General features: G+C 51.4%; 2 protein-coding genes across 6 annotated transcripts in view; both read left to right on the plus strand.

Annotated features, from left to right (window-relative positions):
- Window positions 1-842: 842 nt before the first annotated feature.
- On the plus strand, window positions 843-21,229 carry NLE1 (notchless homolog 1). Of its 4 annotated transcripts, XR_012631751.1 has the most exons (14): window positions 843-926; window positions 1,518-1,661; window positions 1,748-1,965; window positions 2,074-2,153; window positions 2,455-2,531; window positions 3,899-3,996; window positions 5,458-5,650; window positions 6,078-6,213; window positions 6,602-6,648; window positions 6,802-7,004; window positions 7,919-8,078; window positions 8,167-8,237; window positions 8,350-8,654; window positions 20,420-21,229. XR_012631751.1 is itself a non-coding variant. In XM_074890620.1 (13 exons), the coding sequence occupies exons 1-13, from the start codon at window positions 924-926 to the stop codon at window positions 8,931-8,933; spliced, it is 1,443 nt and encodes a 480-aa protein (XP_074746721.1). In that variant the 5' UTR covers window positions 843-923; the 3' UTR covers window positions 8,934-9,174. The 4 variants fall into 4 exon arrangements, 3 of the variants coding, with proteins under 3 accessions (XP_074746721.1, XP_074746719.1, XP_074746720.1); XM_074890620.1 differs by lacking the exons at window positions 8,350-8,654; window positions 20,420-21,229 and adding an exon at window positions 8,921-9,174; XM_074890618.1 differs by lacking the exon at window positions 20,420-21,229 and having other exon boundaries at window positions 8,350-8,899.
- The window catches only part of ULK2 (unc-51 like autophagy activating kinase 2), a 41,421-nt gene continuing 35,639 nt past the window's right edge, over window positions 15,595-21,376 (plus strand). The window contains exons 1-3 of one of the 2 annotated variants that reach the window (XM_074890616.1): window positions 15,595-16,360; window positions 17,648-17,740; window positions 18,974-19,015. In XM_074890616.1, coding sequence (XP_074746717.1) covers window positions 16,268-16,360; window positions 17,648-17,740; window positions 18,974-19,015 — 228 coding nt within the window. In that variant the 5' untranslated portion in view covers window positions 15,595-16,267. Of the gene's footprint in view, window positions 16,361-16,421; window positions 16,939-17,647; window positions 17,741-18,973; window positions 19,016-21,376 lie in introns of those variants that run through there. The other variant, XM_074890617.1, reaches the window with a different exon arrangement.

The raw sequence follows: 21,376 nt of genomic DNA on the forward strand, positions 1-21,376 counted from the left end.
GTTGTTTTTAAATGTGAGTCTTAGGGGTTTATAAAAAGAAACAAACCCCTGAACAGTTTATCCTTGGTATATTTGCACATATTTCTTAGTATTGAATGGATGATATTGATGGCAGTGTGGTGAAATAATAACTTCTATCTAAGTAGTAAATAAGGTGTTTTGATCACAGGATGTATCCCAGGTACGAGGGGCCGGGCTTGGTCCTGTAGCGCTGTGTGAACCCCATCTGCAGACTGGAGTCCTCTGCTGTGTGGGAAAGCTAAATCTTCATGGCAACGCTTATTTTTCCACCTTGGCAGGATCCAAACTAACCAGCTGAGCGTGTTTAGGGATTACAGGCCCCAGGTTTGAGTACAAATACTGCTCAGGGCTGTGCTTCCTTTGGCTGCGGCGCTGCCTGGGGTGGATGTGGCCAGAGCGAGGGCAAGAGGCTCAGCTCAGCTTATCTTGAGTTGGCTCTGCAGTAAATGCCTGTAGTGCTGCAGCTCCTGGAGACTGATAAGAAAAATACCCATTAAAAAAAGAAGGGAGACATCTCTGCTAGGCTCCACCTTGTTTGCAGGGTCTCTCTGAGGGGACAGCAGTGTGCCGGGGGCTGCTTTGGGCTGGCCAGGGCTGTGTGGGGCAACTTCTCAAAGCTGCTTCACTTGGATGGTGGCCAACGGGTAAAGCAAGGCTTGGTTGCTTTGGACTCACGTGGCAGTTTTTCTCTCCATAAGCAGTATTTAGATGTGATGGAGCGTTGCTCTCTGAGGTTGTGGATGTCTGACGCTCACCGTGGTTGTTACTAGTTTGTGCTGGAGGGGAGGGGTGGCGTTAAATTTCTCTCTGTTACGGATTTGCGTGGTAGATTTGAGTCTTCCTTAGTGCAGGATCTCCCTCAACTCCCTGCCTCCTGTCAAGCCCAACGAGCCAGTGTTTATATGGTGAATAAACCACCTTTGATTGCAGCCCCATCCCCTCTCTCCTTTACCCCGAAGGGTTTACACACGTGGCAAGTGGGCAGGCTGCGGCGGTGGAGTAATTTTTTATTGGAATGGCATATTTGGGATGTTTTTTCCTGGTTTTGCTGCTTCGTATTTTAGAAACGCAATAAAAACCACCTGTGTGGCCTCGACCCCCCCTTCCCAGTCCCCGAGTCGGAACGCGCCCACCGCAGCCTCGAACCCGCGGCCCCACGGCGCTGTCCCCCCGCCGGCCGCCAGGGGGCAGCAGCGCCGCGTCCGGGGCCTCCCGCCCCGCAGGAGCCGCTTCCGGGTCACGCGGGCGGCGCGGGCACGTGGCCGCGGTGAGCGGGACCGGGGGGAGCGGGGCCGGGGCCGCGCGTAGAGGGGTGGGGGCGCTCCGGGGCCTCCCGACCCCCCCGGGCTCCTCTGTAGGGCTTCTCCTGTGGGGTCCCGCTCCCTGGGGGGTGTTTCTCCCTTCCCACGGGGTCCACGCCGGGTCCTCCTTGTCCCCCACGCGGGTGGGTGCTGTGGGGCGGGGGGATCCTCGCCCCTGAGCCCGCGCTCCCGCAGAACATGTCGCTGGACGAGGACGTGCAGCGGCTCCTGATCCAGTTCCGGGATGAGGCGGGGGAGTCCCTGGGCTCCCCCTTCGACGTCCCGGTCACCATCACCCCGGACAAGCTGCAGCTGGTCTGCAACGCCCTCCTGCAGAAGGTGAGACACCCCCGGCGCTCCCCCGGCACCCCCCGAGCCCGACCCGGGGCCGCCCCTCGCTACCCCTCCGGGCTTTTCTCCCCCAGGATGAGCCGGTGCCTCTGGCCTTCTTCGTCCACGATGCCGAAATCGTGGCGTCGCTGGAGAAGACCTTGGCGGGGCAGAGCGTGGAGACGGAGAAGGTCCTGGACATCATCTACCAGCCGCAGGCGGTGTTCAGAGTGCGGGCGGTGACCCGCTGCACCAGCTCCCTGGAGGGACACACCGAGGCTGTCATCTCTGTGGCCTTCAGCCCCACGGGAAAGTACGAGGGTCTGGCTGCGGGTGGGGAGCTCGGGACGAGGCAGCGGCCGCTGTCCCCCCATCTTCCGCGGGGACACCGCGCTGAGCCGGGCTCTTGGTTCTCTTGCAGGTACCTGGCGAGCGGCTCTGGAGACACCACTGTCCGCTTCTGGGACCTCAGCACGGAGACGCCGCAGTTCACTGCCAAAGGTGGGTGCGGGGGTGTCCTGGGGGGGCAGCTCCTGACCCTCCTCCGTCAGGGACACCCTGTCTGCTCGGGGGGACAAACAGAGCAGAGCCCGGGTGCTGCCTGAGCCATGTAGGCAGGGGCTGCGGCTCAGGGAGGGAGCAGCTCTCGTTGACTAACGTAGCAGAGGAAGAGGGTCTGGCCAGGAGGAACGTGGAGGGTTCCCCCAACCTCCAGTCCTGCCTCAGAGTGGCTGCGTGCTGGGACACCAGGAACGGACAGTCTCAGCTCTCCACTCACGCCCGCTCGTGCTCTCTCTGCCAGGTCACCGTCACTGGGTGCTCAGCATCGCCTGGTCACCCGACGGCAAGAAGCTGGCCTCGGGCTGCAAGAACAGCCAGGTACGTGTGGGCTCCGCGCTCCCTCGGCACGGGGCCGAGTTGGCTCTGTGGGAGCGTGGAAACCCTCTGCAGCCCCGTTCTGAACTGAAATGAAACCTGGTAAAGGGGCTGTGGGGGTTTAGGGGTGAAGACTTGTTTTTTCTGGGGCGTGAGGCGTGTATCCAGTTGTTTTGAGCGGGATTCCCTTCTCCCCAGAGCATCTTTGCGTGTGGATGCGTTGCGGTAGTTGCGATTGGCGGCTCTCAGTTCTGTGCTGGGCCGGGCTGTGGCTCTGTCGCCTTTGCAGACCTCTTGCTGCTGAGCCCTGCTGTCTTGTGGCAGACGCTTTTCCTTCAGCGCAGGAAAGAGTCCAGGCTTTGGACGTGGGCCTTGGCAGACGGCTCTGTCACGAGGGAAGTGTCTGGAGCAAGAAAGGGTATCGCCCAGCCAAGGCAGGGTTGCTGTTTGCATGACCCAGACGTGCAACAGCAGCCTGTTTCGCAGTGCTCCGGCTCAGACACAGCCACATTCCCTCTTACAGGAACGTGAAGGGGGCCCTGCCCCGGCTGTGGGGCAAAACGTGTGCCCTTAAGATGTGCACAGAAACGCCTGGGGAAGCAGGAGCACTTGTGGGCAATTAGAAGTGAGTCCGCAAGGTGCTGAGCTGCAGAGGGGCAGTTCTCACTCTGAGCTTCGAACGGTCTGGAGCAGTGAGAGCGGCCAGAGCTGCTCAGAGCTGCTGTCCCGCGCTCGGTTCTGAGCAGCTGCTCCATCAGACCGCTGTGATACCAGCCCCAAGGAAATAGGCCAGGCCAGGGTGGCTCTGCCTTGGTTTGGTGCTGTTCTGGCTTTACTCTAACCCAGGGAGCCGCTTGTCCTCTGTTTCACTGTTTCTCACAGGTTCTTAAGTAGGAGATGACTAATGCCTTGGCTCTTTGGATGAACATTTATATAGAGAGGGAAAAAACAAGAGAAAACCAGCATGTGTCCCACCCACAGAATCCGATAATAAGTAGCATTTAGCGCGCTCTGGCTTTCATCGCGCTCTGAAAACATTCACTAACTCCCTGGCACAGGATGTCAAAGGCTTAGGCTGGCTTTTTGGGGACCTGTATCACATTTAGGTTGAGGCAGATATTTTTGTAGCAGCAGCGTTTTAGGCAGAGAGGAGGGTGATCAGGTCTCATTCTTTGAGATATCAGCTGATTGCTGCAGGGATCTGAAAACGCATCCAGCCCTCCTGCCCCCGTCTCTTTCTGCTTCCTGCTTCTGCCAGTGTAAATGCGACACCAAGGACGTTTATGCTTTCTAAATGGAGCCCGAACGTCCCTGGGATTCACATGATGTGTGTGGCCTGACGCGACCCTCTTGCATTCTCTCTTGGACAGATATTTCTCTGGGACCCAGCCACCGGCAATCAGATCGGCCGGGTGCTCGCTGGCCACTCCAAATGGATCACGTGTCTGTGCTGGGAACCGCTCCACATGTAAGTGAAGGGCCAGCCCAGCCCTTTCCTTTTACTCGTGCAGAAAGGAGCAGCCTGACCTGAAGGGCACTGCTCCTGTTTGCCTTTCACCCGTTACAGGGCGCAGAGGGGGTGCGTGCACATCCCCAGGGGGGCTGGGAGAAGCGCATCTAGTGAGGAGCGAGGAGTCCCAGCCGCTGCTCACAGTCCCCGTCCGGTTGCTGGGGAAGTCGCTGTCAGGCTGTGCCCCTTTTCCCCTGTATGAAAAACACCTGCCTATGGAAAACAATGCTTTTCATGGTGCTGGACAAACATTTGATGTTCTCCTCCCCAGCATGCTGAGCTGGGAGCAGGAAAGCCTGTCCGCGTGGTGCCCGAGCTCAGGCTCTGCAGAACACTCCCTCTCTGCTCTCTGGCATCCTGGTTTGCCTCTGTTGTCCTGTTTATTTATCATGAGGGCTGATTAACTGCAATCCCCTTATCCCTTCGATCAGCTCAAGCTCTGTCTGGGACAGATGGGTGGAGGGGGTCAGTTGTAGCCAATAATCCAAGACATTACAGAAATAAATAAATTAAAAGAGCCCCTTCTGAGCAGAGCCCTGCAAATTGAATTTGCCAGTAGGAAACTCTGGCTATTTGCAAATAATTAACTGGATTAGCAAAAACTGATTATAAAGGAGGATGAAGAAATGGCTAGGAGGAAGATGACCCTGCCAGGGCTCCAATTCTCTGTCTCCAGACAGCTGCGCTCCCTGCTCCGTTCCTGCGCAGCAGGAGGGGCTGTGCTCTTCCTCACTCCTGCTGGTGCCAGGGACCACTCTCTCACATTAGAACCATGCTGATTTATAAAGGTGTTGTGCAGAGCACAGAAGGCTGTGGCTCCCTGTCCTTGCTGGGTTGTGGCCAGCTGCTTCCAGATGTGTTAATTTGCCCCTATGAGCCACGTGGGTGGATGTTGCTGCTTTCAGCGCTCTGTGTCCGCAGGCCGACATGGGTCCTGCTGGGGGGGAAGCGTGGCGTGGGCAGGGGAGCGATCAACACGCTGGCGTTGCTGCCAGTCTGCGCTGCCTGCGTAAGGCAAACTGAGCCCCCTGCCCAGGGCTCTCCCCAGCCAGTGCCCAGGGAAGGTGCTAGTTTGTGATCTCCTCATTAGCCAGTGGGTTAAAGCTGCCTTCAGCAAAAACAAGGTCATTGCCAGGAGGTGAGGTGCCAGGTTTATGCTGGGTTGATGCCTCCAGCATGCAGCCCAAGAGCTGGTTTTGGAGGGGAGCATCTGTCTGCCTCACCCCTGCCTTGTGGGATCTTGTTCTCCGTAGGTCAGTGCTCTGCCGCTGCCTGACCTCTCTCTGATCTTAAGCCAAAAGAGAAAGTTGTCTTTCATGGACTTCTGGGCTCGTGAATCCTCTGGGGCTGATGAGAGAAGAGCTTGGTGGATTTGTTCTGTGTGCTGTGCAAATGGATTCGATCATCTTTTTTGCCCAGAAACCCAGAGTGCCGCTACCTGGCGAGTGCCTCTAAGGATGGCAGCATCCGCATCTGGGACACGCTGATGGGCAGGTGTGACAAAATCCTCACAAGCCACACGCAGTCGGTGACGTGTGTGAAGTGGGGGGGCGATGGCTTGCTCTACTCCTCCTCCCAGGACAGGACCATCAAAGTCTGGAGGAGCCAAGATGTAAGTGAGGCGGGCAACCCTAGGGCTGCTGGCGAAGGGGGTTGGACACGCTGTGTTGTAGCTTTGTCTGCTCTTCCTGGCACAGATTGTGCCCTGGAAAATGGAGGTGCAGTGGGGGTACTGCATCCTCTTGACCTGGCAGAGCCTGTTGCTTAACACTGTTAGGAAGGGGTAGCTGTTGTGCAGTGTTTTCATCCCTAAAAGCATAAAATGGACACACTCCTGGAACAACCTGTCCTAGTGAGTTCCTTGCAAGGCCCTGCAGGAAACCAGTCCCTGAAGCTCAACGGTGTCGTTTCTTCCCTGCTAAGCCTGGCTGCAGGGTTTGGAAAGTTTAGACTTGGCCTCTGCAGTGCAGTGGGTTTGGTGGGTCCTGCGCAGTCTGGCTCTGTCCTGCCCGTCCCTCTCTAAGTCGTTTTGTTCCCAGGGGGTCCTGTGCCGCACCTTGCAGGGCCACGCTCACTGGGTGAACACCATGGCCCTTAGCACTGACTACGTTCTCCGCACCGGTGCCTTCGAACCTGCTGAAGCCACCATCAACCCACAGGATGTGAGCGGCTCCTGTAAGTGCAGCACCTGCGTTGTAGACTGGGGGAGGCAGTGGGGAGGGTAGTGAGGAGACCTGATGTTTCTTCTTAATGCTGCTACGAGCCAAAGCAGTCTTGAGTGCTGCGAGCAGGTCCTGTGCCAGTGTCGGTCACACTGGCAGCCACGATCTTCCTTGCCCATGCACAGGGTCAAGCAGTCTGGGGGATGGGAAGGCCACTCTGTTTTCAAGGGCTTTTGCTCCTGTTACTGCCCTTAGGAAAGGCAAAGTGGGTGAGGAGTCACAGATGCGCCTGCTTGGCCCACAGAGCCAGGATTGGAATGGGCATCACAGGGTTATCAAGTTTCCTTTCACTTAAGAATTGCAAATCTCCTTTTCTTCTCCTCTCCCTTTCCCTCTTTCAGTGGCAGAACTGAAGGACAAGGCACAGCAGAGGTATGACCAAGTCAGGGTAAGTCCCCTTTGTCCGTGCTGTGGTTTGTAACACTAGTACTGGTGGAAGCAGTAATTGTGCACAGTTGGCTGTTGATCCCAATGGTGGTGTGCTTCCGAGCTCTCCACTCCTGCCTTGTGCAAGACTTGGGCTCTTTCATCCCTTTCTCAGGGCCAGGAACCAGAAAGGCTCGTCTCAGGGTCAGATGACTTCACACTGTTTCTTTGGAGACCAGCAGAAGACAAGAAGCCACTGGAGAGAATGACGGGCCACCAGGCATTGATTAACCAAGTCCTCTTCTCGCCAGACACCCGGATAATAGCTAGTGCTTCCTTTGACAAGTCCATAAAGCTCTGGGATGGTAGGACAGGAAAGTGAGTTGGTTTGTTGGGTTACAGAGGTGTGGTGCTCATGTGGGGTCTGTGTGTGATGCCCAGGTTACGCAGAGATGGGCCCTAATGTCATTGCCAGCCGCTCCCTGGTGTGTTCAACATCTCTCTAGCCTGAACTCATGAAAAGTAATTCTGCTGCCTCTGTCTCTCTGCCCTTGGGAAGGCCCTTGTCTGGCTCTTGTTGTGTTACAGGGTCTGTGCTTGGGTGGGTGTGGGCAGCCCTGCTGTCACCCAGCCACAGCTCTGCCTGCTGCAGGGCCGGCTCTCCGAGGCAGGTGCAGCTGCAGTGGGATGGGATGTTCCTCTCGGCCGATCTCCTGAAGACGGGTGCGTTGCACACTGTAAACTGACCCATTTTAAACGGTTCCTGTGCCAGAGGACAGCTTGTTCTGGACGATGCAAATTCTTGTAGTTACAAGTGGTGCTGTTGGTGTTTGGATGCTCCTGTAGTCCAGCTTTTAACCTTCAGCTAGAGTATTGGTGAGCTCTCTGGGGCAGCAGTCCTTCCCTATAAATCTGCCTTTACGCTGATGAGCTTGGGTTTCCTGTCAGTAATTTTAACGGTCCTTCTAAATCCAGGCTGCTCGGCCAGAGAGAGGAAGGACCCGTCTGCACAGTAAGGCTGTAGTGTTGCCTGCTGGATGAGGGTTTCTTGGCAGAGGAGTTGAGATGAAGAGCCGTCCTCTAGAAGGCTCTGAGCCCGTCTGGGAGGGTTTTTAGACAGACTGAACCACCTATGGACTGTGTAGTAATTGACTGCCTTGGGCGTGCTGGGCATCCCGTGGCTCTGCTTGCTCACAGGTGGAGAAGAAACATGAAGGCTGGGCAAGGGCGGGTTTGGAACAAACCCAGCTGCCTGCTCCTCTAACAGCTTCTTCATTCCTCTTCTGCACCAGGTACCTGACGTCGCTGAGAGGGCACGTTTCGGCTGTGTATCAGATAGCCTGGTCAGCCGACAGCCGCTTGCTGGTGAGCGGGAGCAGTGACAGCACGCTGAAGGTCTGGGATGCCAAGATGAAGAAACTGGCCATCGATCTTCCTGGCCATGCAGACGAGGTGAGGTGTCTGGTTGAGCCGAGGGGTTTGAGAGAGACAGGAATGACAACCCCTCCCATCAGAGATAACTATCTTTCCCTAATACTAGGTGTATGCAACGGATTGGAGCCCAGACGGACAGAGGGTAGCGAGCGGAGGGAAGGATAAGTGTTTGCGGATGTAAGTACCTGCTGTGTGTCCATAGAGGATGTTGTTGCTACTCCACGTGTCCCTCAGAGCTGCAGTCTCCTTGGAGAGACCTGCGTGGTTAGGGCATGATCTCTCCTTGCAGAGAGCACAGCGCTGGGCCAAATTCCAGCCTGGAGACTTGACCTCCCTCAGGGCAGGAACTGCTGCTGTCCCCTGGGAGATGACTAGAAAGCAGAGTCCCTCCAGCTGAGCAGGCAGTGGTGAAATTTGACTCGGATGTTTTGGCTCCTGGAGAGAAGGAACAGTTGTACCATTCGGTCAGACCCTTCCTTTCTCACTTTCCTCCGTCTCCCAGTTATGCAGACAGACAAATTCCCATGAGCTGGTTGCCATTTGACCATGGCTGATGACCTTCTTCCCTGTGAGGGTGGTGAGACACTGGCGCAGGTTGCCCAGAGAAGTGTGGCTGCCCCCTCCCTGGAAGGGTTCAAGGCCAGGTTGGATGGGGCTTTGGGCAACCTGGGCTATTGGAAGGTGGCCCTGCCCGTGGCGGGGTGGGAAGTAGATGATCTTTAAGGTCCCCTCCAACCCAAACCATTCTACGGTAAGGAACCAGGCCCCCCCCGCTGTGCTGCTCTCGTACGGTGACTGCTGGGGCGTGTGGCAGCGCTGGTGCCAGATCACAGGGGTGCAGCAGCTCTTTCCGTTTGCAGATGGCGTCGGTAGGAGCAGCGACACGACGCTGCCAGTCCCGTCCCACACTGGCCTGCCCTTGGCGCAGTCTGCCTGGGAGATCTGCGAGGTGATGGATGACAGAGGCTGACCTGAGACGACTCCCTGTTCCTGTTGGCTGCTCTCCCTCATGGACTCTTTCCTTATATTTAAGGAAATTTTAATTCTAGTTCTTAAGAGCTGTGCTTTGCAGGATGGTTTTCTCTGAACATTACAGGAGGAATATCTCATCTGCCTCCATCTCAACTGACTTTTTCTTGAAATTTCAGCTTTACAAGTAGCCTGCCACCTTGGAAGGGGCAAGTGAAGGGTGGGGATGGCTCATGCCCTTTCTTGCTATGTGAAGAATCCTGCAGAGAAAGGCTTTTAGTGGGAACAGAAAGGGTTGTCCTTGTGTGACCTTCACAGAGGGAGAGAGAAAGGGGAAAATTCAGCACATCGTTACATTGCAGAATTGTGCTCGGCTGCATGCCTGGGACAAAGATCTGCTGAGAATAAGGTCTTGGGGCTTCTCGTTACTCCAGTAAGTTTTTGCCTTTTCACTCAGCCCATTTGCCTGTGGACTGTGCCAAGCATTATCTGTTAGTGATCCTCCACATCCACAGCAGGTAACTCGTTTGCTCATCCGTTCAGGGTGCAACAGGCACGGACTTCAAACGACTGAGAGGGCTGTGCTGAGCTTTCAGGTCTCAGTGGCTCTTGGAAATGGGGAAATGAGGCACTTGTGCCTCTTAACAGGGGAGAGAGAGTGCCCACTTCCCATCCACTGCTGGCCTGGGCGGGAGCAGGAAGGAAGGGAGAGGGAAGGGGAAGAATGGAAGCAGTTTTGGGTGGTGTTTGTCCCTTGCCCTGGATACATGCTGACAGCAGGGCTGGGACTGTCGCAGTAAATGGCAAAACTTCCATTGCACAGAGCTGGCTCCCTCTGGAATTTCTCAAGTGCATTTACTTGCCCAGTTGGTGAGAGGGATTCCCACTGTCAGTTATGTATTTGTAAGCTTGCTCATGAGTCTTTTTATAAGTCAATTCAGGCTTCCAACAATCATGAGGTGAATAGACCTGGATTTAGTGTTTATTTCCAGGATGCTTACCAAACAGTGAAAATCCAGATGTGATTATTAAGGAGTAGAAATTTTATTGTCGGAATTAATTCCAGCAAGTTAGCATGAAGGCCAAAACATTCTCCATAGCCCTCACGCTGCAGTTGCTACTCGGTGATGACTACAACTCAGAACAGGAGTTTGGGTCACAGATGCTTCCCAGCTGCAGAAGATGCATTTTAGGACTTTATTCCTGCTGGCAGGATTGCTTTGGAGAATTAAGAGGGGATGGTGCAGTCATGGCCATTTGCTTGTCTGCAAGTGTTCAGGTGAGCAAAGGGCTGGAACAAAGGGTTAAATCTTTAATATGACTGGGAACACAAATTGTGGTTCCTGTTGTTAGTATCTCTTTCTACCAGCCAAGTCAGCAGGCTCTATCTTCATGGGATCTTTTGGGAAGAACTCAATATCCTGTACCTGCTCTTTCATTAACATGCTTCCTCCAGTTAGTTCTTGCTGATGATGAAGGCCATGTTGTGTCCATCTGCATAAACAAAACCTTTTGTAATTCACTGAGGTAAATGTTATGGGACAGGCTGTTTTAAAATTGTAGCTGATAATTCTGCCTCCCCAGACCACCATGCTATTGGGAAGGAGAGGAGTGCACGTGCAGCTGGTAGCTCTCTGGGAATGGTTGAGAAACCTGCTGGTTTGCAAGTGTTTTGGGCTGCCTGTGCTAAAGGAAACAATTGACCTTTGGGAGTTCAGCTCTGGGTGCCCAGGTTTGACTCGCTGAAAGCGGCAGCTTCTGCAGCTCCTGGTAGTACATGGCTCTGAGGGAAGAAGCATCATTCTCTGCTTCCTCTCCCAAAGTGCTGCACGGGGTCACTGTGCCGTTAATCCACGGTGTGTTTTGTGTTAGAAGTGGAGATGTATCAAAGCTGGGGGAAGTGATCCTGCCTGCTGGGACTGGCTTGGCCCTGCGTGTGTGTACCTGTACCTAAAGCACTTCCTTGTCCCCGGATTTCCAAACCAAAGCAATGGCTGTGCCCTCTGGCTGTGCTCCTAACCTAGGCCATCCCTTCAGGCTCTGCTGCTGGGATACTGATCACCCAACAGAGCCTGGTTAAAACCCACCTTCCTAATGCTGGAGCAAAAAGGTTTTCCAAAGCAAAGTGAGACCTCTTGAAGGGCCTTGCAACTAAGTTTACACCAAAATAAACTATCTTGGCCCTAATCTTTCTTTGGCCTGATAGCAGGCAGATTTTGAACCACACTATGCGATCGGTTTGCACGCAGACCAAATTGTATTCTCCTATCTAAGCAGCTGCTACTATTTTTATCATTCATACAGTACCAGCCTTCATGCATACCAAGTGCTGGCCCGGTTCCAGCTGTATTTCTAAGCAATCCCGTAACACTCCTCCCAGTTTTATTTGAATGCAGCATTTCCCGGGCCTTACTCTGCAGTCTCCTGCCTGCTCTCGTGCACTGGGGAAGAGCTGCTGCCCTTTTCTTCAGAGGTGGCTCCTTTTTGGCAGGAGGCGAAGTAAGCATGTAACCTCCTTCACTCTGCTGGTGATGGTGATGTGAGCTTTAATTAGCTAATTTTTAGAATTGCAGATGCAAATTTGGGACAATGGTGTTATTAATGGGGAAGACACTACTTTTTGTTAAAGGACAAATCTAGAAGGTAGGCTGGAGCTTTCTGATTGCTTTTCTGGGAACTGCATTGCTAACCTTACAAAAAACCTACTGAAACTTCTGAACTTTTCCAGTGCTGTGTGATAGGAATCTCAGTTTCTGCTGCTGTGTTTCAATCCAGTTTATCCCGAGTTACTTGTTCAGTGTACCACACAGGTATGCCTACCACAAGGGGGTATTCTTTACTGGGAATATAAGAATAATTTTAAGCATATCCAGAAACTGTTTGTCCCATGGAGCCCTTTGACACTTTCTCATTTAAAAGCTGTGATAAACTCAGCTGATGCCACCATAATTTTTGTTACAAATCCCCAATGGGAGGACAGTGATGATAAGGACTAGGAAGAATGACAGTCCTCTGAGAAAGGTTTATCTGTCTAATAAATGCTTGGGTATGATGGAGGAGGGAAGGAAGGGGAGAAGAAAATGGTAAGAACACCTAATGAAGCAGATCAATTGGGATAGTGCTGAGATGAGCAGGACAGTGCCAGACTCCTGCCTTTGGGGGCTGGTTTAGATAAGTGAGGCCTTAGCATCCTTATGAAAACTATTCTTGGGGCTGCGTGTTCTTACCCATGCAGGAGGGCTGGCCAGGTGGCATACGTGTGCTGCCTGGGTCCTTGGAGCTGGACGTTCATGTTCTGCTCAACTCGGATCATCTCTTGATTATTTTCCCAGATTAGTAATTTAATTTCCATGTTCGTGTTTATAGCCTGGGGAGACATACAAGAAAAATCTTTCATTGGACAGGAAGAAAATCTTCATTCATTGTTCTGCATGAACATTAGGAAAAGCAGTCTTTCTGCTTTTCTTTGGGCCAGCCCAGGCACCATTCAGGTGATGTGTTACCTCAGAAAGGACTGCATTTGGTGGTACGGCAGAAAAGGGCGTGCTGTGAAGGCCATTGGCGCTTTTGAAGATGAAATGTATTCTGGAAACTCAGGACAGTGATTTCTGTATTCTGGGGAGCTGGTATGAAATGAAAGCATACTTCTGTGTACTCAGTCAAGCAACCTGGAAGGTGCTGATTCCTTCCACGATCTGTTGCTCTTGTGATCATGAGTCCTGGCTCACATCTGAGGGACTAATTTGGCAGTGCAGATGGGAGAGAGCCACAAATCCATCCCCAGTGCTGTTACTTGTTTTCTTAACTCTGACCCTGTAAATCGGTGGTCCTTGCTGAGCTGTAGGTGGACGATGGTCTGTCAGTGGGCTGCAGCTCTTGCACAGTATGATGTTAAAAACAAACGAAGGGCACAGTGCTCTGTACTTTTGAAGGATCACTGTGGTCGATTAGACATGGTACTGGTGCCCGCTGCCCGGCCATGCTTTTTGAGCACGCTGGGTATTTTATTTGTCCTGCCGTGTGGCTTGTCAGAGCAGAACAGTGCATCCCTCCCAAGTGCTGCAGGGCTGCTACCTCCTGCCAGTGCTAAATGGCGAATATCTGTGTGTATTCCTTGGGCGAGGGAGGAGCAGCACCAGCCCCATGGGGTTATCCTGTATTGCTCTCCCAGCATCTCTAGTGATGAGGCTCGGGTGAATTCAGTCCGTTCTGTCTCTGATCTCTTTCAGCAGCGAAGGCAAGTGAAGGTGCTGTTTGTAAATAGGTTTATTGTAGTCTGCCAGTGCTGCAAATATTGACACCTAGAAACTCTCCCAGATGCTAATCAAGGACCCAGCTCAAATGAGTGACCTGCATGCAAATCCTGCAGCCCTTCATCCAGCTGTTTTTCAGACCTCAGTCCTTCAGATCCCGTTCGAACCCCAGTGCGACGTGCAGCTTGTTTAGTTATTCTGGTCAAACCTCCCCGCTGCTCCTGGCTGTTTTGTCCTTGCTGTGCTGAAACAAACCTGCTCGAGGGCTCCAGCCCCATTACGAGGACAAAAGGACATCAGACGTGCTGCTACTGAAGGGAAATGTGTCTCAGTTTTGAAGTGTAATGCAGAATGGATGGCTTAGAAATTCCTGAAGTGGCTTTCTCTGTTCAAAAGGCATCTTTCTGGATTATTTTTTTTTTTTAGCTTCCCTAAAATGTAGCTTGTGACATTGACTTTGAGGTGAGGATATATGCTGATACTGAGAGGATTAATACCGAATGTGAGAATCAGTGCATGGCAATAAACAGCCAATTCTCAGGGAAATTATTTTCTGAATCAGAATATTTAACACATTGAGCCTTGTGAGCTTTTTCCTGGTTTTAAAGGGGCACTGTGAACGCATACTAGAAAGTGTCTGTGTTACAACCAACACATTAATTTATTATTAACTTGGAATATTTTTACATCTCGTTTATTCCTTCCACGAGGGTGTTCTGAGCCGCTAAAATTACTTGGTCAGCTTCAGTTTATCAGTTTTGTTAGGGTAGTACCATGAATGGGTTTTGGATGGAAGCTCAGAACTTCAGAAAAATAAAGGGGGGATTCAGTGTTGTGGGGTCTTAAAGCCCTTTGGTTCTCTTTGGTACAAGACAGATGTCTTGGGATTCCTCTGATGTCTCCATATAACGTCTAGATCTTAAAATGTCCTTCATAAACCTGTCAATGTTCCCTTAACAATCTATTGCTGAGTATTTTTTTAATCCAAGTGTGTTGTCTTTGGAGAAGACTAGCAGTGGAGGTTTTGACGTGAGACACAGCTCCGGTAGAGCTTAGTTTTGAGCACCAGAAAGCAAAGGGAGATTAGTGAAGAATAGGGAGAGGACCAACCGTGTATCTCTGCTCAGGCTCTATTTTGACCTAGCAGCGCTGAAAGCGACCCTTTATCACGTGAGAGAAGGTGCAGGGCACTGTGTGGGCTCGGAGCTCTGCCCCGCACAATCCCGATGCGCGCCTTGTGTCGACTGTAACTTTGATGGAGGGTTGATCGCTGCTGCTGCGGTGTCAGAGGGGGTCCGGGGCAGATGGGGATATTGGGGAGGCCTGAAACAGCCCCGGGATGTGGAGGTGGTGTGATGGGGAACAGGGACAGAGAGGAAGGGGAAGAGAGCAGCGAGGAATGGAAAGCAAAGGAAAGGAGCGTGGTTATGTAGATCTGGAGGTGAAGGTCAAAGGCTCCATGTGACTGGTGTGAGGTGGCTGGCTGGGGTTTTTTTTAATGTTTGTACGTGTTGCTGTAAACAGCCCCGGGGCTGATCTAAAAGTGCTGGGTGGCAGAGGCTGTAAATTACAGACGTTGTTCTCCTTATAAAGAGAGCGAGCAACTTGAAGTGTCGTTGGCTTAGAGCATTTTGCATGCTTGTTCCTCCATTGCTTCTCCGTTGATTTAAGTTCCTTGTATTAGGTTTGATGTCTCGCTAACGGCGCAGGGACAGCGCTGAGAGACCCTGGAGGAGCTGGGGAAGCAGCGGGGCAGGGCAGGATGATCCCATACCTGCCTGCCCGCCTCTGGCTGCTGCCTGACTGGCCCCGTCTCGCTGTGCTGAGGGCAGCTGGCCCTCCCGCCTCTCCTGGTGGCCCCTCAACTTTGTCCTCCCGGGCAGGTGGGCCTGAGGTGGCCAAGAAAATGGCTGAAGTGTGAAATACAGTGAGTGTTAAAAGCGAGAGCGAGGTGTGGGGGGGCTTGAGTTTGGCCTCTCAGCCCAGCTCCGGGGTGAGGACAGGGGCTTGGTCCCCGGGGCCTGGGTCGCCGCCCTCCCTGAGGGGACGGTAGGGAGCGATCCCAGGAGCCGCGGCGGGGGGGGGGGGGGGGGGGGGGGGTGTGCGCGGGGCCGGGGGGGCCGGGCCTGGGCCCCGCTGAGGGGCTCGGCGGGGCCGGGGCGGGGCGCGCTGCCGCGGAGAGGGCGGCGGAGGGACCCCGCCTCGCGCTCCCGCCGGGTTAAACGGGGTGAGGCACTCTTTGGCCGCCGGCGGAAGCAGCTGAGCGCTGGGGCCTGCGCGATGCGGCCTATAAATGCGTTGGGTGGCGCGGAGGTCCGGGCAGTCGGAGCCGGGGCTGGCCGGGCGCGGAGAGGCGAGGACGAGCGGCGGGAGCCCCGGGAGGCGGTGGCGGCCTCGGGAGGCGGTGGCGGCCTGAGAGACCCCCGCCTGCACCCTCGTTGCTTCCTCCTCTCCCGCGGGGGGGTGCGGCGGCGACAGCGACAGCCACCCCCGCAGCCGCGGGCCGCGCCTCCCCCCGCCCTGCTGGATGTTCTGGGGTTCGGTCCCTGAGGGGGGCCGCGGCGCCGGCAGCTCCCGCTGTGGAGGGGCCATGGGGGCGGGCAGCGGCCGGGCGCGGAGCCCCTTTCCCCGCTGAGCAGGCCCCTCATCCCGGCGCCGATGCCGCGCTGTCCCCTCACACCCGGCCCCTGAGAGATTTGCCCCCCACCCCAACCCAACCCCTTCCCCGCCTTGCCCTCCCCATGCCAGACGGAGCCCCTCGTCTCGGAGACGCCTTGCAGCAGCCCCGCCGGCCCGGGGGTCTGCGGCTGCCCCCGCGGTATGAGAGGAGCTGCCCCCGCCGCCGGGGGCAGCCAGGAGAGGGGCAGGCTCCCACCCCGCCGCCGGTTGCCGTGAGGCGGCTGTAGCTGCCTCGGCTGGAGGAAGAGCCCCTTTGTTTTCCCTCCCTCCCTCCTTCCTTCCCGGGGCTTCATGCCCCGCTGAGGGATGATGGAGGTGGTGGGGGACTTTGAGTACAGCAAGAAGGACCTGATAGGACACGGAGCCTTTGCCGTGGTCTTCAAAGGTCGCCACCGCAAGGTAAACAGCGATGGGCTTCGCCCGCGGCCGGAGCGGGGCTGGTTACACAAGCCCTGGCCGGGGCAGGGGCCGGGGTCGCTCCGTGGGGCTGCAGCCGTCAGCAGCCGCTGCCGGTGGGTGACAGCGGGGGCGGGGTGTCCTCTGGGGAGTTTTGGTGTGATTTGGGTGTTTGGGGAGGAAAAAAAAAAAAAAAAGCAAGCAAGCTGCGGGGTGGGCTGAGGTACCGGGGCGGGGGCGGCGGGGCCCGGGGCTGGGCCTGCGCCCCGGGCAGCCCCGGCGGCCGGCCTGTCGCTGCTGCTGCGGCCCGAGAGCCGAGCCGCCGGCTCCCGGGCTCCATAAACCCTTTTTTTTTTTTTTTTTTTCTCCTCCCCTAAAAAACCATCCACCTATCTGCGTTCCCACCTCTCCTCTCTGCTGTTTGGTAGCTCCCGAACATAACGGCGAGTGGAGAGTTGCAGCTGTATGGGAGGCTGAGCCCTTTGTTTGTCAGGAGGGTCATGTTTATCTCGCTGGATAACGAGGGATCTAATGGAAAATTGTCTCCTTTGGGATTGGCTGAAGATTTCTTAAATTCAGAGGTGTCTGGTTTCCTGGCATGGCTTGCTAATCACCCCGGATACTCATAGTTACGTTATGGTTTCTTGACGCTGTGCGAGTTTATTCTGGTGTTGGTGCCTAAAGCGCTCTGCTTTCCAGAAAACAACTCTTTAGATTTATCATCTTGGAGCATTAGGGCAGTACTCACAACTTGGGAGAGGCCCGGTGCAGTGATTCTGGGGTTAAGAAAAAGAAGGGAGAAGGGAAAACAGACACTTTAAAGGCCAATGGAGATGCTCCCACCTAGGCAATTTATTTTTAGATAATATATAAATAGACAATACATAAGTTTACTTAAAAAAGCAGATGTTTTCTTGTGCAATTTTCAGCTGTAGAGCATGAGAAGGCTGAAAATGGGAAGTCCTTAAAGAGGAGTAAAAGTAACTGGATCCTTGAGAGGGGACTAAAAAGCAGATACAAAGCACCACTACCAAAAAGTAAATGGGATATGGTTGATTACTTACTTTTGTATTTAAATGCTTTTGAATCCATGAACATGCAGTGTAGCTGCAGCTGGATTTTAATAGCTGTTTAAGCTATTGTGGAATGAAATAGTTCTTGATGGTGTCATGTGATGTAGTAATCGCTGGTGGGTAGAGTAGGGGTGATCTTGCAACTTTTTCTTCAGTGCTTTACTAGCTAGTTGTTCAAAAAAATACAAAACTGACTATTCTGTTTGTTTATTTCTAGAAAACTGATTGGGAAGTAGCCATAAAGAGTATTAACAAAAAGAACTTGTCAAAGTCACAAATCCTACTTGGAAAAGAAATAAAAATCTTAAAGGTATGTTAATTTGCAGTGATTTTTAAAGCTGCTTTACTTTAAAAGGAAAAGAGACTTTTGACCTAGTTCATTCCAGGTCATGGGTAGTATCACAGTAATTGCTATTCTGCCTTTTGTTTCTTTGTTAGTTCCAGGAGAAATCCAGAATTAACAAAACCAAGAAAAAAAAAAAGAAAAAGATACTTTTTTAGGTCTGGAAATGGTCTCAGAACAGGTTATGGGAATGTTTTTGTAGTTAAAAGTGGAAAATTGTTGTAGAACCAGTCTCTGTGCTTTGCTTATTGCACGTGTAGAAAACTTGGTCCTTCGGGATGGCACCTTTCCCAACCAGTGCCTACAACAGAAATCATAGCTGAGGGTAAAACATCAGTCTTTGATCTTTCTTCATCTTCTTTGCTCAAAGATGCCTTGAAAACTAAAATCAGCATTCTGAATTTGGTTCCTGAAGCAGTCTTCCCACTTCTGAGATGTGTTAATTGACTTAAAATGTGTAGTGTGGCTCTAATGAAGGAAATAAAACGGAGCATCATTTAGTTTTTCAATGGTGTTTTACAGAAATGTCTCTTTGGCTGGTCTCTTAGCATTCCTTGCTCTCTGAACTTTACTGCATCTCATTTTACATAGCTTCACAGTAACTATTAGTGCTGCTTTCTTTCCATGTTTCCAAGCTTCTTGAGATACATCACTAATTTATATTGTAATATATACATATTATTATTGTATTTATTATATACCAGAAATTGTAGTGTTGGGTATGTTAGAATGCTGCAAGTACTTAGCAAAGACAGATGTCTTTTTGAGCAGTTACAAATAATTGCATGAGTGTTATTTGGTGTTATTTGGTTTGATTTTATTGTAAAATGGTAAGGTTGACTTGACCATAGTGTAGTTGGTTACTCTGCTAAGCAAGAAATTGTGTGAGACTGTAAAATTAAATTTAGTCAGTTTTCAGTACTCATAAAAGGATTTTGTGCTGCAGTACTTTCTGTAACAAGACATGGAAAATAAGTTCTGGAACCAAATGTTTTTATGACCTCCAAAGATATTGCCTAATTTCCCATTCCTGTAAATATTGTCTAAATAGCTGGGATTTCCTCCAAATTCCATCAGATGGTCTAGAAAAGATGCTACCTTTCTTTGTAAAATTTGGGGTTTTTTGATTATCACCTAGTGTATTAAATTTAAAATAATAATAACAGGCTATTTCCGTAATACAAATATTTCGTTTTACAGGAACTTCAGCATGAGAACATTGTAGCGCTCTATGATGTCCAGGTAAAATATATCTTGATGCTTTTTTCTTCATTAAAATACATTTATTAATATATAATGCATATATATGTATACTGAGTATAAAATTTTGAATGGCCATATATTTTGTTGCTGTAATCGCTTTGGTATTTAGAAAAAGAAGTCCAATGCCCTAATAGGGGCAGGGGAGTTCTCTCCTTTTCAACACACTACACACGCACTTTTACTGGCTCTTTGTAACGAGCAGGTGCCCAGTTGGGATGGAAAGCTGTGAGGAATACAGTTAGGCAGCAGGGGCAAGTGGCAGCCTGAGAACCTCTGCAGAAGCTGTTTGTGTAGTTTGGTCCTGTCTCCAGAGAAAAAGCATCAGCTGGCTGGGCTGGTGGCAGTAACTGTTCTCCTGAGTTAGCCTGTTTCCTTGGCCCTGTAATTTAATTGGAGGGTGGGTGTTTGTGGATAACGACTGAATACACCTGAAGGAAAATGTACTAGTAGGAGTTGATCTAAATGGATGAAGAAAGTGACATTAAGAAGTCAACATAACTTAAAATACTCTGTTGTAGAAAAGGAGCAACATCCTTGAGATCTCTGTAACAGAGAAATGTATTGTAGCCTTGTGTCACAGCAAGGGACAATTGAAGAAAGTAGAAGACCATGATCACACGTGTATATATTGCTGTTGCCTGTGTTCAAAAGGGCAGGATAAAGTATAAAAGCCAAGCAGACATTTGGATCTTTTGAAGTAGGAGAAATAAGTATTAAATTGCTTCAAATTGTCTTCCTCTTTTTATTCCCAGAATTCTGCCTGATAAGGTGAAGGAGTTAGTTTTCTAGCCTATCTAGGGTAGTGTATTCTACTTAGGATACAAAAAATGTACTTCCTGCTAAGGCCTGCAAGCGTTGAGTAAAGCTAAATATGGTGTGATACAGGTTATACAGCCATTTGTTCTGCTTGAATTGGAACTATACATTAATCTCCTGGGCTCAATTCTAATCCTAAATACAGAGTTACATTTATGAAAAAATTATTAAGAACCACCATTTGGGGTACTGCATAGTTAAATCTATGCAAAATAGTCTGACATTCTTAAATGTTTTTTGTCCTTACACATTTGCGTCCTAAAAGGTTTTCAGCTTACGTGTAGATGTTTATCTAGGGCCACGAAGGTGCTCGGGGGGCTGGAGCACCTCCCCTGTGAGGACAGGCTGAGAGAGTTGGGGGGGTTCAGCTGGAGACGAGAAGGCTCTGGGGAGACCTTAGAGCGGCCTCCCAGGACTTAAAGGGGGTACAGGAAAGGGGGAAGGGACTCTTTAACAGAGGTGTAGGGACAGGACGAGGGGTGATGGTTTTAAACTGTCAGAGGGGAGATTTAGATCAGATCTAAGGCAGAAATTCTTCCCTGTGAGGGTGGTGAGGCCCTGGCACAGGTTGCCCAGAGAAGCTGTGGCTGCCCCCTCCCTGGAAGGGTTCAAGGCCAGGTTGGATGGGGCTTTGGGCAACCTGGGCTGGTGGAAGGTGTCCCTGCCTGTGGCAGGGGGGTTGGAACTGGATGATCTTTAAGGTCCCTTCCAACCCAAACGATCCTGTGAGCTCTGTAGCTATAGAAATCTGTGTTCAGATGATACGCACTAGGCAGGCTCAGGTTTTATTGTGTGTAGCACTACCGGACATGTAATAACTTCTGTTGACTTTTGGTACAAAGCAATGATGTTCATGTTGTAACAGACTATGCATGAAAACTTCCTATTTGGATGTGTAGACTCTTTTCCCTCCTGGGTCTTGACTTCAGAACTCTGCGTTTTGAATTATATTAGCTGCTCTGAGAGGGAAAGTATAGGCTCTTGTGCTTCTTGAAGAGACCAGGTTTTCCTGAGTATCACTAAGTGGAAATAATCTCTCAGCATCCTAAATTTAGTATATACAGACATCTTAAAAGAAACTGGAATTATTGACTGAAGGCGTTGGTGTGTGAGTAAGCAGCTGAATTTCAGATTTATCATTTACAGTTGTTTATATGTGAAGATTACTTACTAAGCTTTGCAGCTCAGCCTGAAGGTAGCTGACTACATAAGTATTTTGATGATTTAACATTGTGTATCTTCTAAGCCCTGGAGAGGCTCTTGCTGCTTTTGATTTATGCACAGAACATCCACAAGGGAAGAGAGGACGGAGCCATACACTTGTCTATGGTTTCTTTACCTACAGGTTATTTAAAAGTATAACTTTGACGCTTTTCTGCTCTGCCACAGGGAATGGTGCCCTTAGAGTGATGGGACTTCTTGAATGATCAGTCCTGGACTCTCCATCTGAGAAGGGGATGTTGCTGCTTGTCACTGACTATCGCATTTAAATAAAATGAATAGTTAAAGCAAAGAGAAGGGAAA

The sequence above is a fragment of the Strix uralensis genome, chromosome 20 (genome assembly GCF_047716275.1).
Source record: "Strix uralensis isolate ZFMK-TIS-50842 chromosome 20, bStrUra1, whole genome shotgun sequence".
Lineage (NCBI taxonomy): Eukaryota > Metazoa > Chordata > Aves > Strigiformes > Strigidae > Strix > Strix uralensis.

What these genes read in the sequence shown, in the direction of transcription:
- NLE1 (XM_074890618.1), top strand. An exon ending in TGGGATGGTAGGACAGGAAA is followed by an intron (nt 7,005 to 7,918) that starts GTGAGTTGGTTT and finishes CTTCTGCACCAG; the next exon opens with GTACCTGACGTCGCTGAGAG. An exon ending in AAGGATAAGTGTTTGCGGAT is followed by an intron (nt 8,238 to 8,349) that starts GTAAGTACCTGC and finishes CTCTCCTTGCAG; the next exon opens with AGAGCACAGCGCTGGGCCAA.